Source organism: Aplosporella prunicola, assembly GCF_010093885.1.
Source record: "Aplosporella prunicola CBS 121167 unplaced genomic scaffold K452scaffold_34, whole genome shotgun sequence".
NCBI classification, from domain to species: Eukaryota; Fungi; Ascomycota; class Dothideomycetes; order Botryosphaeriales; family Aplosporellaceae; genus Aplosporella; species Aplosporella prunicola.
In genome coordinates, this window is record NW_022983562.1 from 100,747 (window position 1) to 127,459 (window position 26,713).

The 26,713-nt window shown below is 54.6% G+C and overlaps 14 protein-coding genes across 14 annotated transcripts; 9 read left to right on the forward strand and 5 right to left on the reverse strand.

The window, feature by feature from the left end:
* Positions 1-57: 57 nt before the first annotated feature.
* K452DRAFT_215613 (uncharacterized protein) lies at positions 58-312 on the reverse strand (the record flags this gene model as incomplete). Its single annotated transcript, XM_033536241.1, has 1 exon — positions 58-312. A coding segment is annotated over one exon (255 nt), but the record flags the coding sequence as incomplete, so codon positions are not given.
* A 2,531-nt stretch (positions 313-2,843) lies between these two features.
* Positions 2,844-4,110, forward strand: K452DRAFT_279095 (uncharacterized protein). Its single transcript, XM_033539397.1, has 4 exons — positions 2,844-3,023; positions 3,075-3,531; positions 3,592-3,675; positions 3,724-4,110. The coding sequence occupies exons 1-4, from the start codon at positions 2,922-2,924 to the stop codon at positions 4,050-4,052; spliced, it is 972 nt and encodes a 323-aa protein (XP_033392815.1). The 5' UTR covers positions 2,844-2,921; the 3' UTR covers positions 4,053-4,110.
* Positions 4,111-5,195: 1,085 nt separating this feature from the next.
* On the forward strand, positions 5,196-6,050 carry K452DRAFT_236423 (uncharacterized protein; the record flags this gene model as incomplete). Its single annotated transcript, XM_033537507.1, has 1 exon — positions 5,196-6,050. A coding segment is annotated over one exon (855 nt), but the record flags the coding sequence as incomplete, so codon positions are not given.
* Positions 6,051-7,700: 1,650 nt separating this feature from the next.
* On the forward strand, positions 7,701-8,440 carry K452DRAFT_341682 (uncharacterized protein; the record flags this gene model as incomplete). Its single annotated transcript, XM_033545381.1, has 2 exons — positions 7,701-7,950; positions 8,022-8,440. 2 exons carry the CDS (start codon positions 7,701-7,703, stop codon positions 8,246-8,248), a joined length of 477 nt encoding a protein of 158 aa, XP_033392817.1. The 3' UTR covers positions 8,249-8,440.
* Positions 8,390-9,911, reverse strand: K452DRAFT_291875 (uncharacterized protein). Its single transcript, XM_033541268.1, has one exon. The coding sequence runs from the start codon at positions 9,881-9,883 to the stop codon at positions 8,576-8,578; it is 1,308 nt and encodes a 435-aa protein (XP_033392818.1). The 5' UTR covers positions 9,884-9,911; the 3' UTR covers positions 8,390-8,575.
* Positions 9,912-11,294: 1,383 nt separating this feature from the next.
* K452DRAFT_236418 (glycoside hydrolase family 18 protein) lies at positions 11,295-15,263 on the forward strand (the record flags this gene model as incomplete). Its single annotated transcript, XM_033537506.1, has 4 exons — positions 11,295-11,678; positions 11,785-12,972; positions 13,720-14,308; positions 14,443-15,263. The coding sequence occupies 4 exons, from the start codon at positions 11,295-11,297 to the stop codon at positions 15,261-15,263; spliced, it is 2,982 nt and encodes a 993-aa protein (XP_033392819.1).
* Positions 15,264-16,200: 937 nt separating this feature from the next.
* On the forward strand, positions 16,201-17,028 carry K452DRAFT_114250 (uncharacterized protein). The gene has a single exon (XM_033535066.1). The coding sequence runs from the start codon at positions 16,300-16,302 to the stop codon at positions 16,972-16,974; it is 675 nt and encodes a 224-aa protein (XP_033392820.1). The 5' UTR covers positions 16,201-16,299; the 3' UTR covers positions 16,975-17,028.
* A 111-nt stretch (positions 17,029-17,139) lies between these two features.
* Positions 17,140-18,747, forward strand: K452DRAFT_362132 (uncharacterized protein). The gene is made up of 2 exons (XM_033546478.1): positions 17,140-17,778; positions 17,836-18,747. The coding sequence occupies exons 1-2, from the start codon at positions 17,300-17,302 to the stop codon at positions 18,563-18,565; spliced, it is 1,209 nt and encodes a 402-aa protein (XP_033392821.1). The 5' UTR covers positions 17,140-17,299; the 3' UTR covers positions 18,566-18,747.
* K452DRAFT_114247 (uncharacterized protein) lies at positions 18,644-19,040 on the reverse strand. Its single transcript, XM_033535065.1, has one exon. It carries the CDS (start codon positions 18,927-18,929, stop codon positions 18,723-18,725), a length of 207 nt encoding a protein of 68 aa, XP_033392822.1. The 5' UTR covers positions 18,930-19,040; the 3' UTR covers positions 18,644-18,722.
* Positions 19,041-19,830: 790 nt separating this feature from the next.
* Positions 19,831-20,183, reverse strand: K452DRAFT_291881 (uncharacterized protein). The gene has a single exon (XM_033541269.1). It carries the CDS (start codon positions 20,151-20,153, stop codon positions 19,914-19,916), a length of 240 nt encoding a protein of 79 aa, XP_033392823.1. The 5' UTR covers positions 20,154-20,183; the 3' UTR covers positions 19,831-19,913.
* A 624-nt stretch (positions 20,184-20,807) lies between these two features.
* Positions 20,808-21,716, reverse strand: K452DRAFT_236425 (uncharacterized protein; the record flags this gene model as incomplete). The annotated part of the gene is made up of 1 exon (XM_033537508.1): positions 20,808-21,716. The coding sequence occupies one exon, from the start codon at positions 21,714-21,716 to the stop codon at positions 20,808-20,810; it is 909 nt and encodes a 302-aa protein (XP_033392824.1).
* Positions 21,717-22,276: 560 nt separating this feature from the next.
* K452DRAFT_322023 (uncharacterized protein) lies at positions 22,277-24,057 on the forward strand. The gene is made up of 2 exons (XM_033544458.1): positions 22,277-22,645; positions 22,705-24,057. The coding sequence occupies exons 1-2, from the start codon at positions 22,345-22,347 to the stop codon at positions 23,796-23,798; spliced, it is 1,395 nt and encodes a 464-aa protein (XP_033392825.1). The 5' UTR covers positions 22,277-22,344; the 3' UTR covers positions 23,799-24,057.
* A 76-nt stretch (positions 24,058-24,133) lies between these two features.
* Positions 24,134-24,777, forward strand: K452DRAFT_279107 (uncharacterized protein; the record flags this gene model as incomplete). Its single annotated transcript, XM_033539398.1, has 2 exons — positions 24,134-24,405; positions 24,461-24,777. Exons 1-2 carry the CDS (start codon positions 24,294-24,296, stop codon positions 24,775-24,777), a joined length of 429 nt encoding a protein of 142 aa, XP_033392826.1. The 5' UTR covers positions 24,134-24,293.
* A 799-nt stretch (positions 24,778-25,576) lies between these two features.
* Positions 25,577-26,003, forward strand: K452DRAFT_236530 (uncharacterized protein; the record flags this gene model as incomplete). Its single annotated transcript, XM_033537514.1, has 2 exons — positions 25,577-25,688; positions 25,831-26,003. 2 exons carry the CDS (start codon positions 25,577-25,579, stop codon positions 26,001-26,003), a joined length of 285 nt encoding a protein of 94 aa, XP_033392827.1.
* Between the last annotated feature and the right edge of the window lie 710 nt (positions 26,004-26,713).

The following is a 26,713-nucleotide window of genomic DNA, read 5'->3' on the forward strand; positions in this document are numbered from 1 at the left end:
TATCGCAAGATCCAAAGGTCGATCATGGCTCTCCGTCTCGGCTTCCACGCGTGCTGAGAACTGGAGCAGTGTTTCTACAGCCTGGTCTTTCGAGTTCTCTATAGCGAGGTGTAGTGGTGTCTTGTTTCTCTCAGCTGAAGCTTCGATATTGGCACCCGCTTTGATGAGGACACTGGTGGCTTCAGCATGGCCTTCGCTTGCGGAGCAATGAAGAGCTGTCCATCGCTGCTTTGAAGGCGCCTCGATATCGGCTCCAGCGTGGATCAAAACTTTTATTATATCGACGTGTCCTTTCCTTGCTGCGTAGTGTAGAGGTCTTAAGCCGTTTGAATCGGGGGGATTCTTATAAGTTCCGGCTTCAAGTAAAGAGATTACAATTTCTGTATGACCTTCACCGCAGGCGAGATGAAGTGGTGTCTGTTCGAGAGCATTGACAGCGTGTACCGCGCGTTTTGGATTCAGCAGCGCGCGCAAAGCTCTCAGGTGTCCATTCTTTGCTGCATAGTGCAAAGGAGTGTTCCAACCATCGTCTTTGGAAAGTGGATCTGCCCCGAGAGATACCAAAGTTTGAACGGTGTCCTCAGCAGCTACATGTAAAGGTGTCTTTCCGTCCTCGTTTTTCAAGTTAAGATCGGCTCTATAGGATTTCAGAAGCCTAACAACATCAAGGTGTCCCCCTTCGGCGGCATAATGTAACGGAGTACCCGAAATATCTGATTGACTTTCCGAAGTTATTCTGCGAAGGAGCGATCGAGACTTGGCAACACTTCGAGTGTCGTTATCGGAACTAAGACGAGATACCCTACCCTTGCAGTTCACGTCGGCGCCCTCGTTGCAAAGCCTAACGACTTCAGTGGTGTCGCCATGCCAGGCAGCTTCACATAGCTTCCTTCCGTTTGTGGTCCGACTCTTTCCTGCCCAATTGCGCCAAGACTTCGAACCGGAGCTAAGCCTTGAGCCAATAGAGCTCCTTGTGGATCCCGATGACTCTGTGGAAAAGGTTGCAATCGTTTCGGAATCAATGTTGATGCCACTATCGCTTCCATTTGAAGGATTACCGATGTGGAAGGTGGTGGATTGAGAGTAAGGCAGAGGCTGGGTCATTGCCCGCCTGTACGTGTCGGATTCGATCAAGTCATTGTCAAAGCCGAATTCTGAGTTGCTCACTGCCGCATTATTGCTGTTGCTGGTATCAAGTATACGGTTGGAAGTACTGTATACAGAGGCATTATCCTGGGCATTTTTGATGGCCAAACGGCTCTCAAGTCTTTCTAGAAGCTGTCGTTGTTGCGTTGAAGATTTCCTGGCGGTGAAGTGTGTCAATGCTATGCTCGTTCCATAGTCAGGGGAGTTAAACGTACAGCAAAAGGGCATTTAAAAATATTCCCAAAGCTGCCGTCTGACTGTCCAACGCATTTTGATGTGCCAGCAGCTGGCCTTCATCCCAGAGATGGCGCAGTGAGCCTCCCAGCCATCCTGATTTGACGCGAAGCACATGGGCATGGATTTCGCCAACGACAGCTTCACAGGCCTCGATAGCAGACCTTAGATCAGCTACTGTCTGCTCGTGGATGTTGCTCTCGCTATCAAGCCAAGACTGAAGCTGACAGATAGTGGCCCGGACAGTCGCAAGGCGTCCCAAGATGAAGGTTGCATTACGGTCAACGTTTTTGGCTGTAGCAATGAGCTCATTGATATCTCGTGAGGTTCGCAATATGAGGGCCAGGCAGCCGCCGACGAGAGAGACGACAGACGCGGGTTCCATGGCCGGGAAAAGTGGCGGAGGACAGAAGACTACGGTGACTGCGAAGGCCTGTTGCAGACGCGGGAGTGAGGGCCAAAGGCGGGGGATACGACAAGGGTAATGATAAAAGACAGGGTTTGCGGCACGGCGAACTGTTCCGCCCCTTGCCAAGCTCGCTCTCACAGGCTAAATCCACGCCACTTACAACTGTGGCTTCCAGGCACACAGTATTGTGCAATATACTGAAATCAGCGTGGACTGTGGTTGAGCAAATTTTAATATCTCATTCTCGATAAACTCTATGCAAACAGTCGCCAGCAACTAACCTTACTTTTTAAAACAGGGACTGATAGTTATTTCCTGAGTAACTTTCGAAAATAGAGAGGGAATTAAATGGCAGCGCGATGCTCCTACCACTCGCCCTAGGATCTAGATCATGCACTACTGGCTAGGGAAGCTATCGAGCTATCTAACCAATTATGAGAAATACTGGCGCCAAAATGTGTGTTCCGAAGCCTACATGGATTAAAGTGTTATCATCGAAGATCTATATTGGTTGACCTCTAGGCATCAATGCGTCAGCAGGTGGACGGGGATTTGCAACATGCAGCGTGCGGGGGCGTGGGGGCCGAAGGGGTCGATTTCCGGCCACCCCCTGCAGTTAACCTGCAAAGCGAACGAACTACCAAATTGGAAAACCCAGTGGCTTGGGGCTGAGGGCTGATCTTGTCCGCTGTTAACGAATAATAGCGACGGCTGAGGCGTAGGGGCTGCATGCTAGACCTGCAATTGAACCGACGGTGATGCCAAATTTAATTAGACACGACTCTTTTGGTTACCACGTCTGCATGACTGCTGCTTTTAGTGAATAATCGACATCTTGATGCATAATGTAGTATCTGGTTCGTCGATAATCCAGTCAAGTCGCTAGTTCAGCTGATGCGTCACTCCAGGCCAAGGTTCTCTGATAGGGAATAAATTGTGTTCTTTTCTTAGTACATTCGTCATTTATCCAATCACAAAAATCGGTTAATCGCGCAATTTTGGCAGAAGTCTCAGTACAAAGAGACGTGATCGTATATATCTAGGCATTGTTTCTGCTCTCCACTCTACGTACTCGTTCATATATCACGAAACATACAGTGCTCTACTGAGCGACTGGTAACCCCTTATAGCTATGGCTACCCAACCCTTCACACCAACGCAAAGCTACCTTACTGGCGCGGCCCGGGAAGAAGCCATCCTACACCAGAGACCAATTCGTGAAATAGACATGATTGTTGGTACCGCTAGTCCTATAGTAGAGTCACAGATCTAACAAAGTTCTCAGGCTACATCATGGACACTTTATGGGGTAACCACTATCGTGGCTCTCATACGATTTTTTGTTCGTGTAAAATCAACCCAGAAGTTGTGGCTTGATGATTATCTTGTCATGGCTGCAGTACTGTGCTCAACGGCTTCAACAGCCTTGTTGTATCACTGGCGCGGCTCGCTATATCTAAGCAAAGCCCTTCTGACCATGCCCGACAAAGTTGCCGTTGAGCCCAAAGATTTGCCGATGTTAGAAAGTCAAACGCTCATCCTGGACTTGGTAAACGCCTTCATTTGGACAACAATATTCTCAATGAAACTCTCTTTCCTGTACCTCTTTAGAAATCTGGTTAAAAACAACTCGTTGCTTCTCATTCGGTACTTTTGGTTCGTTGTTATCTTTACGGTACTGTCCTGGGGATTCAGTGCATCTGAGATATTTATACATTGTCACTCTTTCGGAAAGGACAGTTGTGAGTTGCACAGTTTTCCCACCAATTACCGAGGCTTACAGCTTACATTCTCTGTCATAGACAAGTGCAATGAAAGCAACCCCACGATGAGTAGTGCATTAGATTCTTTGGCGACTGCATTGGATGTTGCTACCGATTTAATGGGTATGTACTAAATTTTATATTGGTAACTTCAATTGCTAAGAAAAACAGTTATATCAATTCCTATATTTGTCCTGCGAAGAGCGAAGACAAACATTACATATAAGCTTGCCGCTGGGGCATTTCTTTGTCTCTCTGTAGTAACAATCGTTGTTGCCACCATTCGCTTGCTGAGCACCAACATTCTTGAGTATGGTGGACTAGACCCAACTTGGGGTTTCTTTTGGGCTGAGATAGAAGCGTATGTGAGCATCTTAGCGACATCGGCTACGGTATTCCGGTTCTCAAGCCTTCGGCGGGCACAGTTGATGGAAGAGCAAAAACACGATAGTTTGCAAGAGACAAGCGAAGCCCCCTCGCCTGTAACATGCAAGAATTGACAGAATGGACGCGGGTTATAGCATATGCGTCGCTTTTAAATGAGACTCTCTTTGCTGCAATAAAATGTGAGAGTGACAAGCTGCAGGTGCCGCGGCATTGTGGTCCTGGTCTCTACAAACTTAAAGTACTCCATCGACTTACACGGGACGGATAATTTGATCGCCCCTCTTGGATGTTTTAACTACCCCTTTCCGCACACTAAATTTGTCAGCATCTGGCGGAAATAAAGAAAAAGATCAGTGGCACTAGGGTAGAAAGTAGGAAATAGGTAATACAAAGGAGTATCCTAACTCTACCCACTACACTAAAGTCTAGCCTAAGCACATAAAATAGTAGAAGTTAAGCGTATATAACTAATAGTATAGCAGCGCACCTGATAAAGATATACGGATAGTCTAACCACCATAAACTATAGAATTACTCTAAGTACATATTACGTAGGGTGGTTAAATCATCCTTCGCCTAATTTATAACCGAAAATGTTTGTTAGATAATAATATATCTATAAAGGATATATTATTTACTAAGGTCTACCTAGCTACCGAGATTATATACGTACTTTATTTCCGTAAGGCTACGCGACCGACGGTATCCTACTACTCTTGAAGGTAGTATCGCTACGTTCCTCTATAGCGAAGCGCGAAGGTACTATACGAATATCGCGAAGTTACTTTCTGCTAGGGGCTTTACCCGATTAGGCACAGATTGGGGGCGGGCTAATTATCTCATGCCTCTCCGAGCACATGTGATCTTTATTGTAACACGAACACCTGCTAAAAAATCAGCCCTTACCCTGACGGTTTTAGTGTTGGCCCTTAGATAGCCCTGACATCACACGTTGTACAAGAACCAGTGAGTCCCCGCAAATCAGGTCATGAGGCGGCTTATTTAGAAGTGCTTGGAACAAATCCTTTGTTATGCGCCTTGCAAACCTTACGTGAGCGCCCTGCTTTTAACAGTCTCGAGTTGTCCCATAGAATTCCAGTTTGGGGTACCCAGCATATGCATTTTCGGCGCCCAGACACCATGATCAAGTCCATTTCAATCCTACTGCTCCTATGGCAGTATGCCTCTGCTGGTAAGACTTACTGGAATGCTCTCCAGGTGTACTGCAGTAGCTGATTTTCAAAGACTGCACCGGATCGACGACAACTATACACGGAACGCGTGATGCAAGCGCACTTGCTTCATGTATTACATATACCGGCAGCATCGCCATTGCTACAGATGCCGTTGGTGAAATTGCCATCAACAAGGTCGAAGTGATTACAGGAAATCTGACCGCTTACGGAGTTGATGGGCTTATTTCCTTATCTGGCGACTCGCTACGATCTTTGGACACATTTTCATTGCAGACTGTGCCAGGACTATCGACTGTCAGATTTCCGAGTATCTCACAGATCAATTCATTACAATGGACTGGAGCTACCAACCTTACGGACATCGCCTTCAACATCACTGCCACGTCGATACAAGCAGTAACAGTCGGAGACACCTCTCTGGGGTCTTTAGACAAACTCGGCCTTCAATCTCTTCGATACGCGAATGAGATTCGTGTCATTAACAACCCTCATCTACAAAGCTTTCCGCTACCACGGCTTTATGAAGTTACCTCCAACCTAACATTTGGAGACAATGGCGATAGGTTTGACATACCTTTGCCTAGCTTAGAAATAGCTGAGAACGTGTACCTTTACAACATCTCTTCGTTCTCGATAAACATGCTGAAAAATGTCAGCAACTTTCTCTCGGTACATAATACCAACAGCGAGACGATTTTGGTTTCTCAGCTGGCTCGCGTTGGATCTTTTTTGGATTTGGTTGGTAATACTCGATGGTCCGAAGTTGCATTTCCTGGCTTTTACGAAGCTGGAAATATTTTGATCGACGGTAGCCCAAACCTCACTACCCTACGACTATCCACGCTTCAAAATGCAGCGGGCAATGTTAGCTTATCAGGAAATTTCTCCGAGTTAGTATTATCTCCACGAGAATGAAGGCATACTGTTTAAAAATGCTGATATTCTCTCAAGGAATTCTTTTTCCGGCCTTTCGTTTCTATCCTTAGAAAAAGTAAATGGTAAAATGAGCATAAGAACAACTGGAGACTTAGATTGCTCTCCTTTCCAAGAATTAGCCGAGTCGGGGAAGATTGATGGTGGACTTGAGTGCACCAACAGCTCGGGAAAGACCGTGATCATGACGACAGCCAATAAATCGGGATCGGGATCCCTTTCCACCGGTGCAAAGATCGGCATCGGAGTAGGTGCCGCGGGGGGTGCCATTGGATGCATATCGATTGGAACGCTCATGTTCATGCTTCGGCGGAACCGTATGAAGGGAGAATCAACAGACAAACAAGAGCCAAAAGAACACTCAACTAAACTGCCACCGCAAGAGCTTACATCACACGGTGTGCAGGAGCTTGAAGGCGACAAACTGGCAAGTGAAATGGATGCGCCAAGAGGAACCGTGGAGGCTGAAGGTAGCAGAGTGGTATTCGAAATGCCCGGCGATGCAGCGCATGAGATGGAAGGAGACAGATCTTTGAGACGTTCCAGTTAAGTTGAACAAATGACATCGGATACGCATACCAAGAATGGATAGACTATACTGGAGACGCATGGACAATATAGTTTTCTGGGATCACTGTTAATGTTTCTGGGCGGAATGACGGAAGAAGCAAGAGTCTCGAGATTGTCTTGATTCGCACAATCATTCAAGTTCAGAGTCCAAGAGCATCCACACGGAAATGCCGACCCTGTATAAGCCCAACCATTGCTTCGTATCACTGCGCACATCCGTGTGATGCAGCAACGTGAAATATATAATCTAGGCATCGACCGGAAATGAAACAAAATAAATACACGGCATAATAAATTGCTGCTGCAGTGAGAATATTAGTCTAATTTCTAACAGCGTAATATTCTTCGATAACTTATAACCGAAAACGTTGCTTGGATAACATTGCGTTTGCGATGTGTGCGTCGTTTGCCAAGGTCTACCCAGCTGCCGAGAAAACACGCGTGCTTTGTTCGTTGCTTAGTGACGAATCTAGCTTTGATTGCCTGTTTGATTGCTCGTATACGCATTTGCCAAAGCTTATTTTCTAGGTTACGCAGTGCAACAATGGCGTTCAACGCATTGACAGATTTGAAGAATGACGAAACAGTTGCTTTTTATGTACAACCATCAAACAAAGCTTACCCCAAATGAAACAGTAAGCGGTTTGTCAAAGATGACAATGGTGACACAGCCAAGGATGCCGGTTGCATCAGCCAAGACTGTCACCAAGGCACTTTGCTGGAATGCTCAGCCGCAGAAAACGCAAACAGGCTTCTCTACTTGTTATATAGAAAGAACTTAAAGTAACAAGCAGCAACTTTCCTTCACGAGCTGATTAAACGCTGAGCAATTTGTCTTCAAACCCCGCAGAATCGATATATCTTAAAGAAATCATCCTATCCTCAGAATATCTTCATCTGGCTGAAACATGGCCAACTTCATTGTGTTGGCACTTTACGCCATGATTTTTAGCTTTGCTTGCCAGTGCATAGCTACGCCCACGCCAGGCAAGAGTGACGATGGGGGTCTTTCGAAGCGAGCAGCAAAATCAACGTGTAAAAGACACAAGGAAACAAGGTATAATGATCATATCTTTCTGGAACGGAGCAACTACTGACATGTATTCCTCTACAAGACTAGTTGGCAACGGGAACCCGCACCATAACTACTTCCACAAGCAAGTTTCTCTGACGCGGCAATGCGTTGGAAAGACTTGTTCCCTAGGGCCCCACGAGACAAATCGATACAGCTTTAGATTCAGCGCTGACAAGAAACCCGCGCAATGGATCCCGGGCGATTTTCCAGTTACGCCGAAATACAGCACTGGCGGTGGTAAGTCAACGAAGTTGCTTCGTAAAAGCTCTCCAAGAACAATACTAATGTGACATTCTCGGCACTTTTAGGTATTAATTGCACTGCAGCAGCCAACCACCAACTCTGTGTATGGATTAAGGTTGCCCATACTGCTTACACCGTTCAAGACTGGGCGAAAAAAGAATGTGGGAGTGGCTCCCCAAAGCCGATTGGGAAGCCCTATGTCATCAAAAGCCCAAATAAGAATAATGAGGGAGGTTCATACTACTGTGTTATCGGCACCTGTAGGGAAAAGGGTGATGGGTACTGGGAATGAAAGCCTGAAGAATTGTAGCGTAGCCGAAATCTGCTCCTCAATCTTCTCTCGTTGTTAGCCCACCTAGGCAACATGTAGGCGAATCGTAACCGTTTATCGCACTCTCTACCATGCAGAATCCTCGAGGCGAATGTGGTGTTGGCAGAGGACCAAGTACAAGAAACATGTTGCGGAGACGCTGGTGACGCTAGCCTAAGGCATCATTCCGGGTCGGAAACAGGCAAAAACCCAGCGCCCCCCTCAGCCCAAAGCAGCAGCAACTCTCAGCAACCGAAACAGGCACAACCAGCAAACCCCCACTTGGCTTACCTCAATCACTTACCCACCTTACATCTTCGGCCCACCAACACAATACCAATACCCGACCCAAAAATTCCCACACTCCTTCCCCACCGCCGGATTCCACCTTAAGAAATCCTCCACACTGACACCATTCCTCTTCGCCACGTCTGCACAAAACTCGTCAGCAATCCCCTTATAGAACTTCGCGCACCCCTTCACCGTGCCCTCCCTTACGGGGTCCGGCGTTGTAGTCGCCGTCGCAGCAGCAGCAGCAGTAGCAGTAGTCGTCGATTTCGAAGCCGTCGACACCACCGCCGTAGCCGTCGCAGAGGTACTCTTCATCGCACCCCCACCACCCTTCCCCACCGCGACACAATACCACGTCCCGGGAACCAAGCCCCTACAATCATCCCCAACGCTGGGATTCATCCCCGCGAACGCCGCGAGCGTCAGCCCCCGCGTGTCGTAGAAGTCGAAGCAGTTCCAGTCCGCCGGCATGCGCGCCCAGGTGATGCAGTCCTTCGCCTCGTCGGCGCCGCGGGGCGTTGGTGGCGTCGGGTTTGGCGCTGCGGACGGGGCGGAGGGTGTGGGTGAGTTGAGCGCGATGCAGTAGGAGCGGCTGGGGGCGAGGGCGCAGGGCGACGAGGAAGAAGGCGGTGCTGAGGCGCTGTTGGTGTTGCTGTCGCTGGTGTCGCCGACTGGAGAAGCGAGCCCCGCGTTCCACGCCAGAAAGTCCTCGAGTGGGAGGTCCAGCGCGCTGGCTAGGCGCCCGCAGTCGGCGATGTCCATGCGCGAGTCGTTGAGCGCGAGGTAGCTCCAGCAGTCGACGCGGGTGCCGTCCGCAATGGGGATCACCGCAGCCCGCTTTACAGGATTTCCGCTGTCGCCGCCGCCCTCATCGTCGTCAAAGTCGAACGCGGCGGTCCAGTTGAGCTTGGTCCCGGAGTGGGTAATCCATGCTTTTGGCGACAAGGCGGGCGCGCCGCCTGGATACTTCGAGTACGTCGTGATGGCGCCGACGGGGGCGACGCAGTAGCTGTTCCCGCGCCAGAGGTTCGTGCAGTCCGTGTCGAGCATGGGGTTCAGGAAGCGGAAGTCCCTGAGCGCGATATTGAACTTGATCGCGACGGCCTCGCAGGAGTCGCCGGCGAGGGTTTCGTAGAAGAGGCCGCAGTGGGCATTGGTGCCTTGGACGGCGTTTTTGGGGACGGGCGCCGGCGTCGTGTACGCGGCGGAGAAGGACGTGGTGGCGGCTGGGACGGCGAAGTTGCCCGCCGGGTTGGACACGCAAAGCGTTTCGTTGATGAAGCCGGCAAGGCTGATGCACAGCCCGATGAGCGGGTTCCAGGACATGAGCTGCGTGCTGGAGATGCCGGCTTGGCTGGCGATGGTGGCGCAGGTGTCTTTGGGCGTGACGACGTGGGTTCTGCATCTAAATGGGATGCACAAAGACCCTGCAGAAGGGAAGTCGATTTTGCTCCGCGTGAGCCCGTTCACCGAGCGGAGAGCGTCGGTGGATACGTTTTCCGATGCCGAGACGGAGAAGATCGTATCCCCTTTGCGTACTTTGTACGTGCTGGAACAGGTGCGGTCAGACGTAGGACGTGTCGAGTTGACAATGATAGTCGCCGAAGGGGTACTCGTGGAGAAGCCGGTGCTTCTGCAGCTTGATGTCAACGACGAAAACAGGCTGGCTAAAGCTGGCTCTTGGCCTTCGAATGGAGAGTTCAACTGCATCTGCAGAGTCCTGAGATAGCATCCGTCACACGCGGAGTCGTCAGTGGCATTCTGGCGATTACAAAAGCGTCCGTCGCTGCGTGAAATCAGCTCGGGTTTCTCGTTCGCAGGTTGGAGAAAGATTACCTCCCGGCGAGGCAGGTAACGTTGTATGCATAGATGGCCTCGTCATCCCAAGCAGTAGGAGCATAGTCATTGCCGACATAATCATCGTGAATAGTCGTCCCTTTGCAAGAGCTAACGATCTTGGCCCGGTGAGCTTGCAATGATGAATAGCACTTGGCGGTGCATAGAGCAGTAAGGTCGGCATCCGGGAGTTTTTGGAACAGATGGTAAAAAAGCCCATTGATCAAACCGCTGCACGTCACGTTTGCGTTGTACGCATCAAGACACTCCTTCGATGCCCCGGGAAAGAAGGATGCATCTGCGGCGTAGAGCGGGAACCCAGACTGAGCCTGAACGGGCGGAGAGAGAGATAGCAAAAGACTGAGAAAGAGACGAAAAGAAATCATTGTTGCCATGCGCAAACTGGACGAGTTGTGAACTGGCGAGAAGGGCAATGCACAGCATTTCCCTTACGGACCTACACTGCGAACTCGTCATCTGATAATATAACAAACGACTCCTGTTCCGCATCGGCAGGGCTCTCGCTTACGCCCAGGAATGTCTTGTCAACCCACGTTGGACGGTCTTGTGCACCACCGATCGCCCAAATAAGAACTACCTCGACCCAAGACAGCGGAACGGAGGACCGCCCTACCCCGCTAACCCAAGGCCCTTGACGAATCCGCCCACCAAACGCGACCGCGATGGGAATGTATAAGGGGCTGTCATCAGCGGGGGAATATGAGGCCGAGAAGTCTCCTTTGCTCACGAGAAGCAACGGTGAAGATTCACAATGAAAGAGGAAGCCCTTGCGTGGAGCAGCAGAAAACCCCCGTACTATTTCAGACCATCCCCTGGGTTTTAGCGCAATGCGCAGAACAATTCGCCACCTACCATCTGCCTCCTGCTGGCACACGCAGTGATGCACTCACCCAAGCGCTGGCGCAGCAATCCCCTCCTCTTCGTACTCCTCTCCCTCGTCATCCTCCTCTTCCGCAGCACGAATAACGCCCGCACCTCCCACCTCATCAAACGCGCCACAGACGCCCGCCTCCACGAGCTCCTCACCGCCGGCCGAGTCGTCACCGGCGCCATCAACACCAGCGGCCAGACCAGCAGTTCCGGCGCCGATGGCGACTTCACGTGCGGCCCGGGCCGGCCGTGCAGCAATGGCGCATGCTGCGGCGCGAGTGGGTGGTGCGGCTATGAGCCCAAGTACTGCGGGAAGGGATGCCAGTCAAATTGCAGTGCCAAAGCCGAGTGTGGCCAGTATGCAGATCCGCCGGGGAAGGGCTGTCCGTTGAATGTACGTGCTGTGACAGAGAGCGGGTCGCTGTGGTTTGGGTTGTCTTGTTGCTGCACCGCGGACGCAGGTGGTTGAGAAAAGAGGAAACATATGCTGATTATCGCAGGTCTGCTGCTCGGCCTTCGGCTTCTGTGGCATGGCGAGCGAGTTCTGCGGCGCGGGCTGCCAGTCGCACTGCACGCAGCCGAAGCCCCACGGGCCCAAGAGCAACGCGCAGCAAGTCGTGATCGGCTACTACGAGGGCTGGTCCTTCAACCACAGCTGCGGCACCATGACGCCGGCTGAGATCCCCATAAACAAGCTGACGCACCTGATCTTCTCGTTCGCGTACATCTCGCCCGGGCCCGCCTTCAAAATCATCACCATGGACGGCCTCTCGCCTAACCTCTTCAGCCAGGTCGTCGCGCTCAAGGACCGCAACCCCAACCTCAAGGTCCTCGTCGCCCTCGGTGGCTGGACCTACACTGACCCCGGGAAATACCAGCCTGTCTTCTCGAACATGGTCGCCAGTGCTGCGACCCGCGCGGCCTTCATCCGGAACCTGCTCGGCTTCCTATCGGAATACGGCTTCGACGGCGTCGACTTCGACTGGGAGTATCCCGGGGCGAAAGACCGGGGCGGCAAGCCCAGCGACGGCGCCAACTACGCCAAACTGTTCAAAGAGCTGCGCGCGGCCGTGAACCGCGACTCCCACGGCTACCTCGTCACCGTCACGGCGCCCACGTCGTACTGGTACCTGCGGCATTTTGACCTCCCGGCCACCGCACCCCACGTCTCCTGGATCAACCTCATGAGCTACGACCTGCACGGCGTGTGGGACAACGACAACCCCATAGGCAACCGCGTGCTCGGCCATACCAACCTCACCGAAATCGACCTGGCGCTCGACCTCTTCTGGCGCAACGACATCGAGCCGCGCAAGGTCGTCCTGGGCCTCGGCTTCTACGGCCGCTCCTTCCAGCTCAAAGACTCAAACTGCTGGAAGCCGGGCTGCCGCTTTGGTGGGCCCGGCGACAAGGGCGAGTGTACTGACACGCCTGGCATCCTCTCCTACCACGAGGTGCGCAACATCCTGACCCGCACAAAAGCTAGCCCGCATTACGACGCCGCCGCGGCCGTCAACTACCTCGTCTACGGCGATGGCAGTTGGGTCTCATACGACGACAAGCGCACGTTCCAGAAAAAAGTCGACTTCGCGAGCTCCATGGGCCTCGGCGGGCTGATGGTGTGGGCCGTCGACCTGGACAACACGGCGCGCGACGCGCTGAAGGCCATCTCGCCCATCAACGCGGACGTGATAGACCCGCTGCTCTTCGCGCGGGACGACGGGCCCTCAATCGCGCACGGGGCGCAGGACCTCTCGCGCTGCAAAATCTCCGAGTGCGGCAAGATGTGCGATGTTGGCTGGACGGCCGTCACGCGGCGCAACATGGGCCCGGACGACAAGAAGCGCTGCAGCACCAGCGACGCCGACGACGCCGCGTTTGTGTGCTGCCCTAGCTTCTCGGCGCCGCGCCCAGAAACGTGCCAGTGGCATGACCAGCGCAGCAATGCCAGGAAAAGCGACTGCAACGGCGAGTGCGGCGTTGGCCAGGTTAAGGTGACGAGCGACAGTTTCGGCTGGACGGGCGACTCGCTGGACCCGGAGCGTGGCGGCGACTATGGCGACCGCTGCGGCCGAGGGGGGAAGGTCTTTTGCTGCGACGCCGGGAACATGAAGCAGTACCTGGACATATGCCGGTGGACCGAGTGCGGCGGCTACTGCAAGAAGGGCGAGACGGAGTTTACCAAGGACTCGGGCGGGCCGCGCGACAAGAAGCATTTCTGCGGCTACGACACGGACTGCACGGCGGATCCGTTCGGCACGTGCGTGTCCTGGGTGCGGCAGCGCCGGCTGTGCTGCCCCAAGGCCGATTCGTTCCAGAAGTGCGCGTGGAAGAGCGGCAAGGAGTGCTCCGAGTCGTGCGGCAACGACCAGATCACGCTCGACACGGATCCGTTCGGCGACGGCATGAGCTCCTGTAGCTGGGGCCGCGAAAAGGTGTACTGCTGCGATCCACCCGGCGGGTTGGACAGGCCGTTCACCGCCGTGGACCTCGACAGGCTGTTCCCGAAGAAATACCTCCCGCCTGCGAGCGCCATCCCGGACTACACACTTACGTCGTTCGGCGGGGCGACTGAAAAGGGGTTAGAGGAGCCGAATGGGGCAGGCGTTGCTTTCTTCCTGGTGGCTGGGTCGTCGATTGCAGCTGCATCCATGAGAACGAAGCGTGCTGGCGGCCAAATGGGGCTCGTCTTCCTAGACTGCCCGGGTGACGTGCTCTTCAGGCCCAACGAGCAGGCGCAAACAGCGCGCATCATCTGCATGGAAGAAGACGTAAACGCATGCTTCGGCGTCAGAGAAGGCGGCGTCGAGGGGACTGTCGTTGAGATGCCCGAGCACTGTGGAGGCAGGAGCTTTAGCAGAGCCATTTCGCTGAACTTCTCCATGGACCAGAATATCCCTGACCACATTGCGAAGAGGGACCCTACATCAGCTGTCTTTGACTTTACCTTTGACTATAACATGAAGCTCTTGAGGCGAGATGCCGGGCCGCTGAGCATCCGGATTGATTATTCCAATGTACCAGGTACGCGAGCGAAAGACACACTGCAAAAGGAAACCACTTACTGACAGGGAAAAGGCTACTGGGACGCCATCGTCGACAGCACAGGTACGTGCATTCATCTCGACGGCCACACTCCAGTACTGACAGCACCCCAGGCTACGAGAACAAAAAACGCGGCGTCACAGGCCTGGAAGAGCGGTTCTTCAGCCCCAAGCCCATCGACTGGGCCTCGCGCATCAACAAGCTCGCCCACAAAAACGGCAAAAAGATGACCGCTAGCCTAGACAACTACTACTTCGACGGCACGGTCAACGAGTGCCCCTCGGGCCCGGAAACACGCACCGACGAAATTGCCATCGGCTCCGAAGGCTCCGTCAGCGCCGACACATGGTACGGCTTCTCGGCCGTGGCGAACATCGAAGGCGGCACGTTCTCCGTGCACCAGGCGTCGGGCTTCTTCCTCGCCGACGGCTCGACAGAGGCCAAGTTCAAGGCCGGCGGGCTGGGCAAGCTCGATACCTCGGCTGCGCTGCAGGGCCGCTCCATGTCGCACGAGTTTGGACCCAAGTCGCAGGGCGGCCATCACGTCGACTTGCACAAGTTCAAGGGCTGGGTCGAGTTCGATCCGTACATCGACGTCGGCATCAAGATGACTACGTCCAACAAAACCTCGCCTACAGGCCAGGGCTTCTCGTTCGAGGGCTACATGGAAGGCGGCGTGAAGTCGCAGTTCTACGGCGGGCATGTGACGTTTCCGAATCCGGACGACGGAGACGATGCGAGGCGGCCTGACGACGCGACGAATAAGGGCGTTGATCATAAGAACGTGCTGGTGCCGCTCGGATTCAAAGGTACGGGGAAGCTGGCGGTCACCTCGATCGTCGAGATGGGGCTGTCGGTGACTATCAACATGCCGGTTAAAGGCGGCGAGGTGCTGCCGGAGGTAATGTTCGCGCGTCCCCATAGCGTACACTAAAGACTGACGCGGAGACAGATGTCGCTGCATCAGGAACTCTCTGCCGAGTTTACGGTCAGCGAAAAAGAAGGTAAGGACGAGGTGTGTCTTGACACCTCAATTCGGAACAGCCAGCATGCGAAACTTTGGAATGGCGGGGGTATATCCGGCTGGCCGCCGAAGCTGGACAAGCCGCTTGTTGAGGACTTGACCGCGGTTGGCAGCCAGCAGTGCTTCAAAGGCGTCAGCCCGTCGATGGGTTCGCTTTCGGAGCCGGAGAGTTTGGCTCGTGAAGACGTGGGTGACGGCCTGAATCGTAGGGCCGATGACGACGAGTTAGACTACTCGCAGATCGTGCGCGACGCTATGAAGGACCTGAACAGAGGGCTGACAAAGCCAACGATGCGGTGCACGGTCGGGTCGAAGTGCGTGGAGTGCGTCGAGGAGAAGAACGAGTGCTGTGGTTGCGCGGATCTATGGCTTTTGTATGGGAGTGGCAGCAATCCGGACTACGATGGCGACTACTTCGGGAATGACGCCGACACGATCAGCCTCGCGAGCTCAGCTGAGAACTTCAAGCGCGGGCTGTCGATGAGCTTAGGTATCGGAAAGGGAGGTAAGGTCAACACTGGCAAGAAGCCCGTTAGGATCCTTAGCCAGACGATTTCGCAGTCTCAAGCTTACCCGAGTAAGTACTACTCACTCACTTGGAATGGGAAGGCGGCAAGCTGATTGTTGTGCGAGACTTCCCCACGGATCCGAATGTCGAGTTCGCGGATGAGCCCGGCGGTGTGCGCCAGCTGGACGCCATACCCAAGTGGTTCGTGCAGAGAGCTTCGTGCACAAACTGGGGGATCATGCAGTACAGCAAAGCGCAGATGGCGAAAAAGAGCGATGGGACGATGGTTCGGGTGATGCATAACAGTGAGCGAAGCAGCCTGAGACACGGTTCATTGATGGCTGCCGTGCAATACTGACTGCAGCAGCCGAGCACGTGTTTGAGGGACAGACCATCGGCAAATTCTTCGACGAGTATCTCCAAAAGGGGAATCTGAAGATGGATCCCAGATCCCCAAAGGCAGGCCCCGGCCAGCAGATCCTATCCAGAGCCTGGATAAACCGGAACATGTTGACCTCTAGCCTGCCGGGAAACCCGTTTGGCAACGTGAGGGCTGCGAACCGACTAGTCGACCACCTCGGAGGCCTGGCGCACTTAGACCGCGTCGTGATTCTCGTGGACCGGGTCAACAGCGTAAAAGGGCAGTTATTCCGGGGCGTCAGTATATCGAACGAGGGCGACTTCGGGGACATGCGGACGTCGGAGGAGCAGCTGCTGTACGTCAAGGAAGTCGGCGGCGTTTTCACGTACATGGCGCTGGACCCGGTATGGCGCGCCTTTTGCGGCACCTACAACGGCATCTACAACGACCTGCACACGTTCAGCAATTGGTACAACGGCCAGCCAGGAAATGCCCAGATCGCGCTGCACACAGACTGGGCTAACTTCGTGCGCATCACGCTCGACTCGGTCGTGCTCAACGGCCGCAGCAAGCTGCAGGCGTTTTACGCGCAGCGCAGGATCGAGAGCTTGTACATGGAGGCGCGCTGGTTCCTGGCGTTCTCCGGCAACCGCCTCCTAGGGAATTGGCAGAACATCAAGCTCGATCGCACCGATGTTTGCACGAATTTGCCGCCATCGCGCGCGGGCCCGCCCGTGTGGGGAGGAACCTGACCGGCGTAGCGTAGGGAGGGATTGTACAACGGTTCGAGGGGGAGGCAATGTTGCAATCTGCGTACCCTTTGAGTGACATTGTTAGCTGCGAACGCCAGATGTGGGTTTATGTAAGGAGTAAACCATGGAGAGCGCTCCCGTCTACTTACCGCAGCATATGGGCATGGCCGCCATACCTGCAATATCCAAATTCTAAGCGACCTGACATCCTTCGGCTCCTATGGAGTACAATTTGCCGGGGAGATGAGACATAGTCTGACAGTAGCACACGTTCCTGGACTCGTGTGACCTGAAGGCGTTAGCGCAGGAATGGTAAGCAAGATATATGTCACCAGGTCCACACTCCCTCTCCAGCACAACCGTCGTCGCAATGTCCACCCCCCCAGCACCAGCACCAGAACCAGCACCAGCACCCCGCCCCAGCGAGCCCCTCTCCTTCTCAACCGCCCCACCAGCAACCCTCCCCGGACGCATCTGGTATGATGTGCGCGACCTCGGCCGGCTCGCCCGCCACCTCTTCAGCGTATGGTGGTACGGGCCCTTGTACGACCGCACGCCGGCCGAGCGCGATGCGTACGCGCGCCAGCAGGCAAGGAGCGCGGAGCCCCAGCCGGCGAGAGCGACGCGTCTCGGCAGCCCTTACGACTCGGGGCCCTCGCTGTGGCTGCGACAGGATCGCGGCGCACTGTTTTTGGGTGAGGGATATGACGCGGTTGAGGACGATGACGTGCGCGCGCATGCGGGCGCGGCGTGGGAGTTTGTGGGCGGGGAGGAGGCGGCGGCGGCGTGTTTGCGGTTGGTGAGGTGAGTGGACTCTACAGGTGTGAGAGCGATGGCGGAGACAAGAGCTGACGTGAGCAGGTTCCTGGGGACCGACAAAGAGTGTCCGCAATTCGAAGTGCTTCCCCACGGCGCGCTAGCCGCGTTCGTCACAGCGCACCCGGAGATTTTCGGCTCCGCGACGCGGGGTCTGCGACTGCGCTGGCTGCTGCATCTCGCGTCGGCGCTGGCCTTCCTGCACGCTCGCCACGTCGCCCACTGCGCGCTGAATCTCTCGGTGCTCTGGCTGCGCGAGGACGCCTCGCTCGCTCTCTTCGGCTTGACCCACGCCTTCTTCGATGGCAAGTTCGGCGAGCTAATTGACACGCCCTTCTCGCTGCCGTGGCACTGCCTTGGCCCGGATCCTGACGTCTCGCCCGAGGACTTGTTGGCGCTGGGGCGATGCGCCGATATTTTCAGCTTGGGCTCCCTGGCATACTACCTGTTGAGCGGCGGGAAAGAGCCTGACTGGGAGATTCCGGAGCAGCAGCAGCAGCAGCAGCGGGGCTGTCTGGACGACTTACGGGCCCTGCTGCGCAAGTTCGCGCCTGAGCTGCCCGCAGACTTGCCGGCTCGTGCATTCATACGCGCCTGCTGGACCCTAGAGTACCAGAGCGGCGGCGATGCGTTGCGCGCTCTGGTTGCTGCGGTTCAAGAGCTGCGTTTCGAGGTGCAGGGCGATGACATTGTCGGCATGGCGGATGAGGGTCGTCGCATGATGCGGGATTACCGCCCTCAGCACTTTCTGGGGAACGGGTCTTATCGTGACTGACGTGGGGGAGATACAACTGTCGAGGGCTTTCTCCTCGTGTAGGGTGGTGTACCGTGTCTCATGAGGAAGCAAGCAGCTAATTTAGCTGGACAAGGTCAATTTGAGATATCCTTCGCGAAACGAACCGAACATCCACCAGTACCAACTGTATCTACCCTTAGACGTCAAACCAAGACCTCGCCACTCTGTACCCCCTTGCATAGCCATTGATATCCAGGTAATGCTTCCACGGGCTTGCGAAAATGTGGAGCGCTCGGCAATCCAAATCGTACCTTATCGGCGCTTCTCTATCCATGGATTGCAATTCGGTGCGTATAAATATGGCACATGTAATATCGACCATAAGTGTTCCTACAAGCATCATGAGAAAGGGTATTCGTATGAAGGCTACCACATCGTCTCGGAACTGTTGACGCAGAATCCTGGTCTTCGTTTTTCTGTCGAAGTTGAAAGATGCTGCAACAATAATACCCAGAAACAAAAAGTACGGAATTACGAAAGGTATATATATGTATGGTCCCTTTGCTGAATTGGAAGCTAGTCGTATTGCAGCCAAAAGTCCTGGATTTTGGAAGAGCCAATCCTTGGCGGGACTACAGAGCTGTGCTGGTGTGCATTGAGCACTCAGAAGTCCTGGGGCGGTAGTGATTGCGTCCTCGATGCAGTCGTATTGCGGCTTCGTTCCAGGCCCACTAAATACTATAGCCCTCCAATTCCACCCCACTACGGCTATGCGCGCATACCCGGTACCGATATACTGGGCTAATGTAGCGATAAAGAGGGACTACTGCAGAGTCCTTTTGTACTTGGAACCAGCAGAGAAAAAGCATGCCATCGGATGGGCATTGGCGAGCAATGTATAAGCCTTGACCCAGGTTGGCCACCAAGACCAGAGCGAGAGCGAACGGTGCCTATCTGGATATCGCACTATTTGTGCGAAGCCCCACCAGAACCAACCGTAAGATACAACTGACTTTGCGTAGATGGTCCAGTCGACAATGCTTCTTCGCTCTGGGCAGTCCTTTGGAGCGTGTCTTCCCATCAACGCGTGTTTCCTTAGCAGGACAAGCACGAGGAGGGTTGCGCTGTTCACGGTACTCCAAATAGTAAGAGTCGTTTCGGGAAAAGCGGACTCGCGTGGTTTCGAAGGAATGACTTTGAATCCATCCAGACAGGTGACCAGGTCGCACCAGCCATATGATACCGCGCTTCCGTTGGGTGCTGTAGTGTCCCATTTCAAGCGGTTCAGGGCGGGTTGATCGGTGTTCGGATTGAAGATGAGACTGCAGTTGACGCTGTCCAGCGGCTTGATTGCAGTCGCGCAGTCCTTCAAGTTTATCTTTCGTTTTCAAACAGCACGACCCCAAGCTCCGACGACGCGGAATTCCAGCTGTATAAAAACACGCGCTTTGATGACAAGAATCGCAATCTGGAAGAGGAGGAAGATCACGATTAGGCTGGGTGTGCTGAGCCTGAGCCAACACCCAAGGTCGAATTTGAAGAACATCCACTTTGGGTATTCCTTATTGTCCTCAGAAAGAGGAACGAGTTTGTAGGCATATTTTCTAAACCTGCCGGAAGACACCATAGCGAAGGTTCTGTTCGAGCTTCCTGGCCTGGAATCGACTTGTAGAAAGCCCTTGCGACTTCTCGTTTTTATCTGTCAGTTGCGGCAGAAGGTGGTGTGAAGCGTCAACGCAGTCATCAAAGCCACATGCGGGGGGCAGATATTCCAGCTGACAACAAACAGACGATTGCCTGCAACCTATTGGTCCAGCGGCAGCCTCAAATTTCTAGGCAGTAGCTTGTTTCCTCTTCGGGGCCGGTGAGTGTTTCTTAATTGCTGCATCTGCAAGTCAAGAATAGCCAGCCTTCCAGATCGCACGGTGCCCGTGTTATAAGTCGGTCAGCTAAAATGCGACTTTTCATCAATCCTACGCGCGAGCCAACCTGAACGCTTCGCTTGCTTCACGCCAGCCTCTCATAAACCGCAGGGCGTAAGACAATAAATGCATTGCGCCGCAGAAGACGCACCATGTGACAGTTTTGCTAACATAACATTGGTCGAGCAGTTTAGCCAATCATCGAGACCTACTGCCTTCTCACTCTTCGACAACACAACAAGTCAGTGATAAACAGTATTGGAGACTGAGAATTGCAATTCTTAACCCAATGTAAAACATGAAATTCGAACGACAAAAACCGATACAAACTCTCTTCATTAACAGGGCACTAAAAGCGCTCAAGCACCATCAACAGCCCTCTGCACCTCCTCCACACCCACCTCCCTCCCCAACAACCACCCGAACGCCAACACGCCATCCCTCTCGGCCCTCTTCGCCTTCTCCAGCCCCGCCTTCGCAAACAGCCCCACCCCATGCGGCACCCCGGCATACACATCCAAGCGCGTCAGCACGCCCTTCTCCCGCAACATCTTCTCATACACCAACCCATCATCCCTCACCGGATCCATGCCGCACACCATAATGTAAGTCCTCGGCATCATCCTCCCCTCTGTCAAAAACCCCCCCGACCCCACCGGCGAAAACAGCGCAGACCCCACGTCCGCGCGATACAGCTCCTTCAGATAAGCCAGGGACTCGGCATTCAGGACCGGCGCGGCCGCGTTCTGCTCGCGCGCGAAATGCAGCGTCTTCCACTTGTCGGGCACGATACTCGGGTCGAGGAAACTCGGCATCTGCAGCCACACGCCCGAGACCCTCGGTTCCTTCCCTGCATCTAGCCACGCCTGCACGGCCACGCCCGCAAGCGAGGCGCCCGACGACCCGCCCCCGACGACGAACCCCGCGGCTGTGTCTGCGCCGATGCCGCTGTCGGCGGCGTGCGATGCCAGCCACGCCACCGCGTCGATGGCGTCGTGCGCGGGCGTCGGGAAGGGGTGGTCTGGCGCGAAACGGTGCGAGATTGTGATGGCGGTGGCGTTGTAGGTGCGCGCGAGGATGCGCGCGAGCGGGGTCGCCTGCTCGTAGGTGCCGGCGCAGTAGCCGCCGCCGTGGATGAGGATTACTAGCGGACTGCCGCTGCCGCTTGCTGCGGGGTTGGCATTCGTGTTGGCGGCGGTGTCGGTGGAGTCGGTGGTCCGATGGGGGGGCTTGTGCACGCGCGCGGGGTTGAGATGGCCGTCCCGCATGGGGATGTGGATGATTTGTTCGAGGGGGGTTTCGGGGGAGGGTGTGAAGGAGCGGGAGGAGGCGATGAAGGCGTCGATAAGGGCGCGGCCGGCGGGGATGGGGGTCGCTTTGAGGAGCTTTCGGGGGTGTTAGTTAGGGTTTTCTTTGTGTTTTTGTTTTTATTTTGTTTTTTGAGGGGATGGTGGATGTGGTGGCTGGGGCGGGGGTGCTGACTTCGGCCATGTGTGGACTGGATGTTTTGTTAGACTTATTTCGAATCGATAGAGGTTGGAGATGAACGTACTCGGGTTTAGCTAAGGCGGCTACTGCTTCGGGCGTGTTGTACTCCATTGTGAATGTATCGTGGGTAGTTATACCGAATGGAAGAAAATGGCGTCTACTTCTATATTGTATGCGGAGAAGTGAAGGTTCTTTTAAGCTTTCAGGATGGTTGCTAGCTATTGGGTGACTATTATTAGACACCGCAGGTCAGCTTCGGTGTCGTTGCGTTCAAAGGATTCAGCTAAGCCTATTAGAGATACCGGGTCAGGCCTACCACCACGACTACATTGACAAGTAACAAGCTCGAAGCCACAACACTGTCCAATACGCGACGACGAGCAAGCCACCCACTCAAGACTCAAGAGCATGGCACAAGTCACGGTCTTCGACTCGGTCCTCGTCGGGAACCTCTTCGGCACCGAAGAAATCCGCGACTGCTTCTGCGAGAGCGCGTACGTCGCCAACCTCGTCAAAGCGGAGGTCGCGCTCGCGCAAGCCGAGGAAGCCGAGGCCATTATACCCGCCGGCGTCGCGGCCGCTATCAGGGAGCACTGCGCCGACGTCTGGAGGCTCGACTGGGCGCTGCTCGGCCTCCGCACTGAGGCTGTCGGCGACCCGGTCCTGCCCTTGGTCGAGCAGATGGCTGAGTTGGTCCCTGATGAACTCTGTAAGGCCCATCCATACGCCTTGCGTGGGTAAGCAACAGTTGAGTTAATAGCCACCAAGCCGGGTACATCCACTGGGGCGCCTCAAGCCAGGACATGATGGACCTAGCCTCAACCCTGCAAATGCAGCAAGGCCTCGCCATCACCGAAACCCTCCTCCGCAAAATAACCTCCACCCTGACCCGCATGGCCCTCGCCTACCGCGACGTCCCCATGGCCGGCCGCACCCACGCCCAGCACGCCGCGCCCATAACCTTCGGCTACAAGTGCGGCGTCTGGCTGGCCAGCTTCCAGCGACACCTCGCGCGCCTCACACACCTGCAAGCCACCAGCCTGCTCGCACAATTTGGCGGCGCGGCCGGCTCCCTCGCCTCGCTCTCGCTCGCCCGCGGCCCTAGCACCGACGCAGCCGCTGCCGCCAGTGCCATCCGCGTCCGCAGGCGCATCGCGCACCTCCTCGGCCTCACCGACCCCGTCATCTCCTGGCACACGGCGCGCGACACCGTCGCCGACATCACCAACTTCCTCGCGCTGGTGGGCGGGTCGCTGGGCAAGCTCGCACAGGACCTGCTCCTCCTGTCATCGGCCGAGGTAGGCGAGGTCGCATTCGCGGAGCCGGACACCCCGGCCTCGCTGCCCGCGCTGCCCTTGCTGCCGCTGCAGCGCAACCGCCCCCTGCCGGCCGAGGCGATGCTGGCGGCGAGCAAGCTCGTGCGCGCGCAGGCGAGCCTCGTCCTCGACGCCATGGTCAGCGCGAGCGAGGGCGGGGGCGGGCCATGGCGGCTCGAGTGGGCGGCCGTGCCGACGGCGTTTATGGCGCTGGTCGGGGGGCTGCAGCAAGCGGATTTGGCGCTGGCAGGGCTGCACGTCAATCAGGATGCTATGCTGCGGAACTTGCGGTCGACGCGGGGGCTGGTTGTTGCGGAGGCGGTGGCGTTGCGCTTGGCGCGGTTTTTGGGGCGCTCGGAGGCGGGTGAGATTGTGCGGGCCGCGTGTGCTGTTGTGAGCGATGAGGGAGTGTCGTTGTTTCAGGCGCTGGAGAGGCAGGAGCGTGTCGTGGGGCTTTTGGGGGGAGAGGAGTTGGAGGACTTGTGTGATCCGACGAGGTATCTTGGCTGCTGCGGGCCTATGGTCGATGAGCTTGTTGGGAACTGATTTGTAGGTGGACAACAACAACAAACGAGACTAGAAGGTACCAAAAAGAAGCCAATTCGCACCGAATAAATCCTGCTTTATAATAGTAAAGCTCTAGACAATCAATAACCTAGCTAATTGTGAGGACACGGATGGACACGGACACGGACTACGTGGACAACAACTCCTATCCCCGACCAAAACACACCTACTCCGTACCTAGCACCCCACTACAGCTCTCCTGGCCCCAACCTTACTAATTCACGCAGACACGCGCCGCCTCGGCGCCACCTTGGCGCTGACAGCAACCGTCTCGGCAGGATCCGATTGAGCTGTGCCGCTTCCTAACCAATACAGCTTGACGTTGAGCAGACTTGGCTGCAACCAGAAGATTAACAATCAACATGATCGCAGCCATATTTAACCCCAAGAGCGCATTGTCACTCACAAACCACAACACAATCAACGTCTCAGCTTCCAGAACCTCCGGACAAACAAGCTGCACGAAACACCGCCATGTCCAGCCTCCAGTACTACACCTACGGCGGCACCGGCCAAGTCCTCAAGGACAAATACCACTACAACCAAGCCGTGCGCATAGGCAACCGCATCGAGTGTTCCGGCCAAGGTGCGCCTCCCACAACCCCACACCCCACAATCCCCACTAACCACCCTCCCCCCAGGCGGACTCGACCCGCAAACAGGCGCCATCCCGAAAGAGCTCGCCGCCGAGATCGACGCCGCCTCCGCGCTCGTCGACCGCGCGCTCAAGGCCACTGGTGCGCAGGGCTGGAACCAGGTCTTCCGCGTCAACTCGTACCACGTCGGCTTAGGGGCCGAGACGATGGACGCGATGGTCAGGAATTTTAGGACGTGGATGCCGCATCATTGCCCTGTTTGGACGTGCGTTGCTGTGCCGAGGCTTGTGCCTGATGGGGCGAGGGTCGAGGTTGAGGTTGTGGCTTTTGATGGGGAGGGGTCGGGTGCGGTGGATGGTTGAGGATGAGACGGATTAATGGGGAGGGAGTGTGAGGTGGGATGTAAGGGACGGTCGTGCTGGATGTACTGCTGTGGGTGCGGCTGAGAAAGTCAGCACTAGTGACAGAGGAGCGTTGTCAGATTCTTTGGCGGGGTTACCCAATCACGTAAAAAGGATTCACGCTAATGTCTTTCGTACCTTATTGTCTTCCGTACCTGAATGTGTGACTGTGACTGGCGTTCAGCTGTTCGCCTTTCAAGTGAATTGTTATTACTAGGAAGCGGTTTTGGTATATTTTTTCCAGAAGACTTAACTTTTCTTACATCTGGCTTCTATAATATAGTTTGTTAAATTTAGATTAATTTGAAAACTTTTAACCTCTATGAAGACATAGGAAATGCGGCAACACTCGCAGCTGATTTGAAAACTTCAGCTCTACTACTGCCATGGAACACAAAAAAACGAAAGAGGTATAGTCGTTCAGGCAAGCACTGCTGACATACCCAACGCTGGATCTGCGATTTTTGCTTCTTGCAGCAGGAATGCTGACGAGCTGACGAGCGCCTAAGCTGCATGCAGTAATAACGGCACGCTCTCTTGCGCTTATGGCGAGACTCAGGCATCAGGTAGGAACACAATGACAAATCTGTACGCTTTCATCGGACGCCAATATGGCATCTGAGAACGATCAGGTCCCTGCCCGGGCCAGAGCATTCAGATATAAAAGCTCAGAAAGCTACAAGCCGAGCCTAGCCCGCCATCAGCTTCGACCAACTCTTCTCTTCCTCCAACGTCCAAATCCAAAATCAACAAGCACACCATGCAACACCTCACGCCCCTCGCCCTCCTCGCCGCCACTATGGTCGGCTTCGCCGCTGCAGACAACTGCCGCCACGGGCTTTACTACTGCGGCAACGTGCTCCTACGCAAAGGTAACCGCACACCCAAACGCCGAGTTGTACTCAACCCCATTCCCAGAACCAAAATCAACCACAACCCCGAACCCACCTTAGCCCCCTTCCCCCCTCGAAACATGCTTCCAAGCACATTCCAGCACTAACGGCCTCCAACCAGGAAACTACTACAACGACATCGTCACCTCGCTAAAGGCCGCGAAACAGTCTACCGACTCTGGCCACGTGAACAACTCGCTCTTCTACTGTGCCGGTGACGACGATGTGCCGTTTGTGCGGTACTGCAGCAGTGGATGCGTCGATGGCGGCTCCGGGAAGAGCGATCACTGCTAGGTAGAATAGCTTGGGCAATGCAGTGATCCGATACGGAGGGAGAAGATTGAGTTGGAGGAAGAACAATGGGGGCGAAGTGGCCGTAAGATATTTCGCGAATCATAGTTAGTAACTCAATACGTTCGTTTAATTTTCGTAGTTGTTCACGCTTCTGAGACAATTTTAAGAAGTGAAAGGGTTGCAGACGGTGCTTCTTGCATAATGTGAATGGAAGGAAGGTAAGACAATTACGACTAATATATACCTTAACGCCTTCTTCGAAGACATAACCGCAAACTCAAGGGATTTTAATATGGTAAAAGTATCTAAAGTAGCCTATCCTGCTTAACCTGACGGAGGAGTTACTATGCTCGCTAAAAGTCTGTGGCGCTGAGACGAATATCAAGGAGTCTTGGCATGGTTTTGGGGTAGGAGGGGATGCGGCGCACTCCGCAAGGAACACTAGTTTAGCGTGGAATTACGTATATGCTTACCATTGATAGCTAATAATTATCTTTCATGGAGGTGCATTTCATGCGGAATAAGCCGCTCTCTATGTGGTGATGTTAATACTTGGTATTATGGTACTCTTTTGGCCCCGACTAATTTGACCACCCCTTCTGGCTATTTTGACCACTCCGCCCGCCGCCTTCCTGAACAGGTAGTATCTGGTAGAAAATCAGGCCTCATCGCAACGCGCGACGGCCGCGCGAGAATGATAAAGCAGGGAA

Bases quoted from the DNA above. Each gene is read 5' to 3' on its own strand.
- K452DRAFT_322023 (XM_033544458.1), top strand. From the start codon at position 22,345: ATGGCACAAGTCACGGTCTTCGACTCGGTCCTCGTCGGGAACCTCTTC. The intron at 22,646-22,704 runs GTAAGGCCCATC...ATAGCCACCAAG, and splicing joins GTTGGTCCCTGATGAACTCT to CCGGGTACATCCACTGGGGC.
- K452DRAFT_114250 (XM_033535066.1), top strand. From the start codon at position 16,300: ATGGATCCCAGATCCCCAAAGGCAGGCCCCGGCCAGCAGATCCTATCC.
- K452DRAFT_362132 (XM_033546478.1), top strand. From the start codon at position 17,300: ATGTCACCAGGTCCACACTCCCTCTCCAGCACAACCGTCGTCGCAATG. The intron at 17,779-17,835 runs GTGAGTGGACTC...TGACGTGAGCAG, and splicing joins GCGTGTTTGCGGTTGGTGAG to GTTCCTGGGGACCGACAAAG.
- K452DRAFT_291875 (XM_033541268.1), bottom strand. From the start codon at position 9,883: ATGTCCTGGAACCCGCTCATCGGGCTGTGCATCAGCCTTGCCGGCTTC.
- K452DRAFT_114247 (XM_033535065.1), bottom strand. From the start codon at position 18,929: ATGATGCTTGTAGGAACACTTATGGTCGATATTACATGTGCCATATTT.
- K452DRAFT_291881 (XM_033541269.1), bottom strand. From the start codon at position 20,153: ATGGTGTCTTCCGGCAGGTTTAGAAAATATGCCTACAAACTCGTTCCT.
- K452DRAFT_279095 (XM_033539397.1), top strand. From the start codon at position 2,922: ATGGCTACCCAACCCTTCACACCAACGCAAAGCTACCTTACTGGCGCG. The intron at 3,024-3,074 runs GTTGGTACCGCT...CAAAGTTCTCAG, and splicing joins TTCGTGAAATAGACATGATT to GCTACATCATGGACACTTTA. The intron at 3,532-3,591 runs GTGAGTTGCACA...TCTCTGTCATAG, and splicing joins CTCTTTCGGAAAGGACAGTT to ACAAGTGCAATGAAAGCAAC.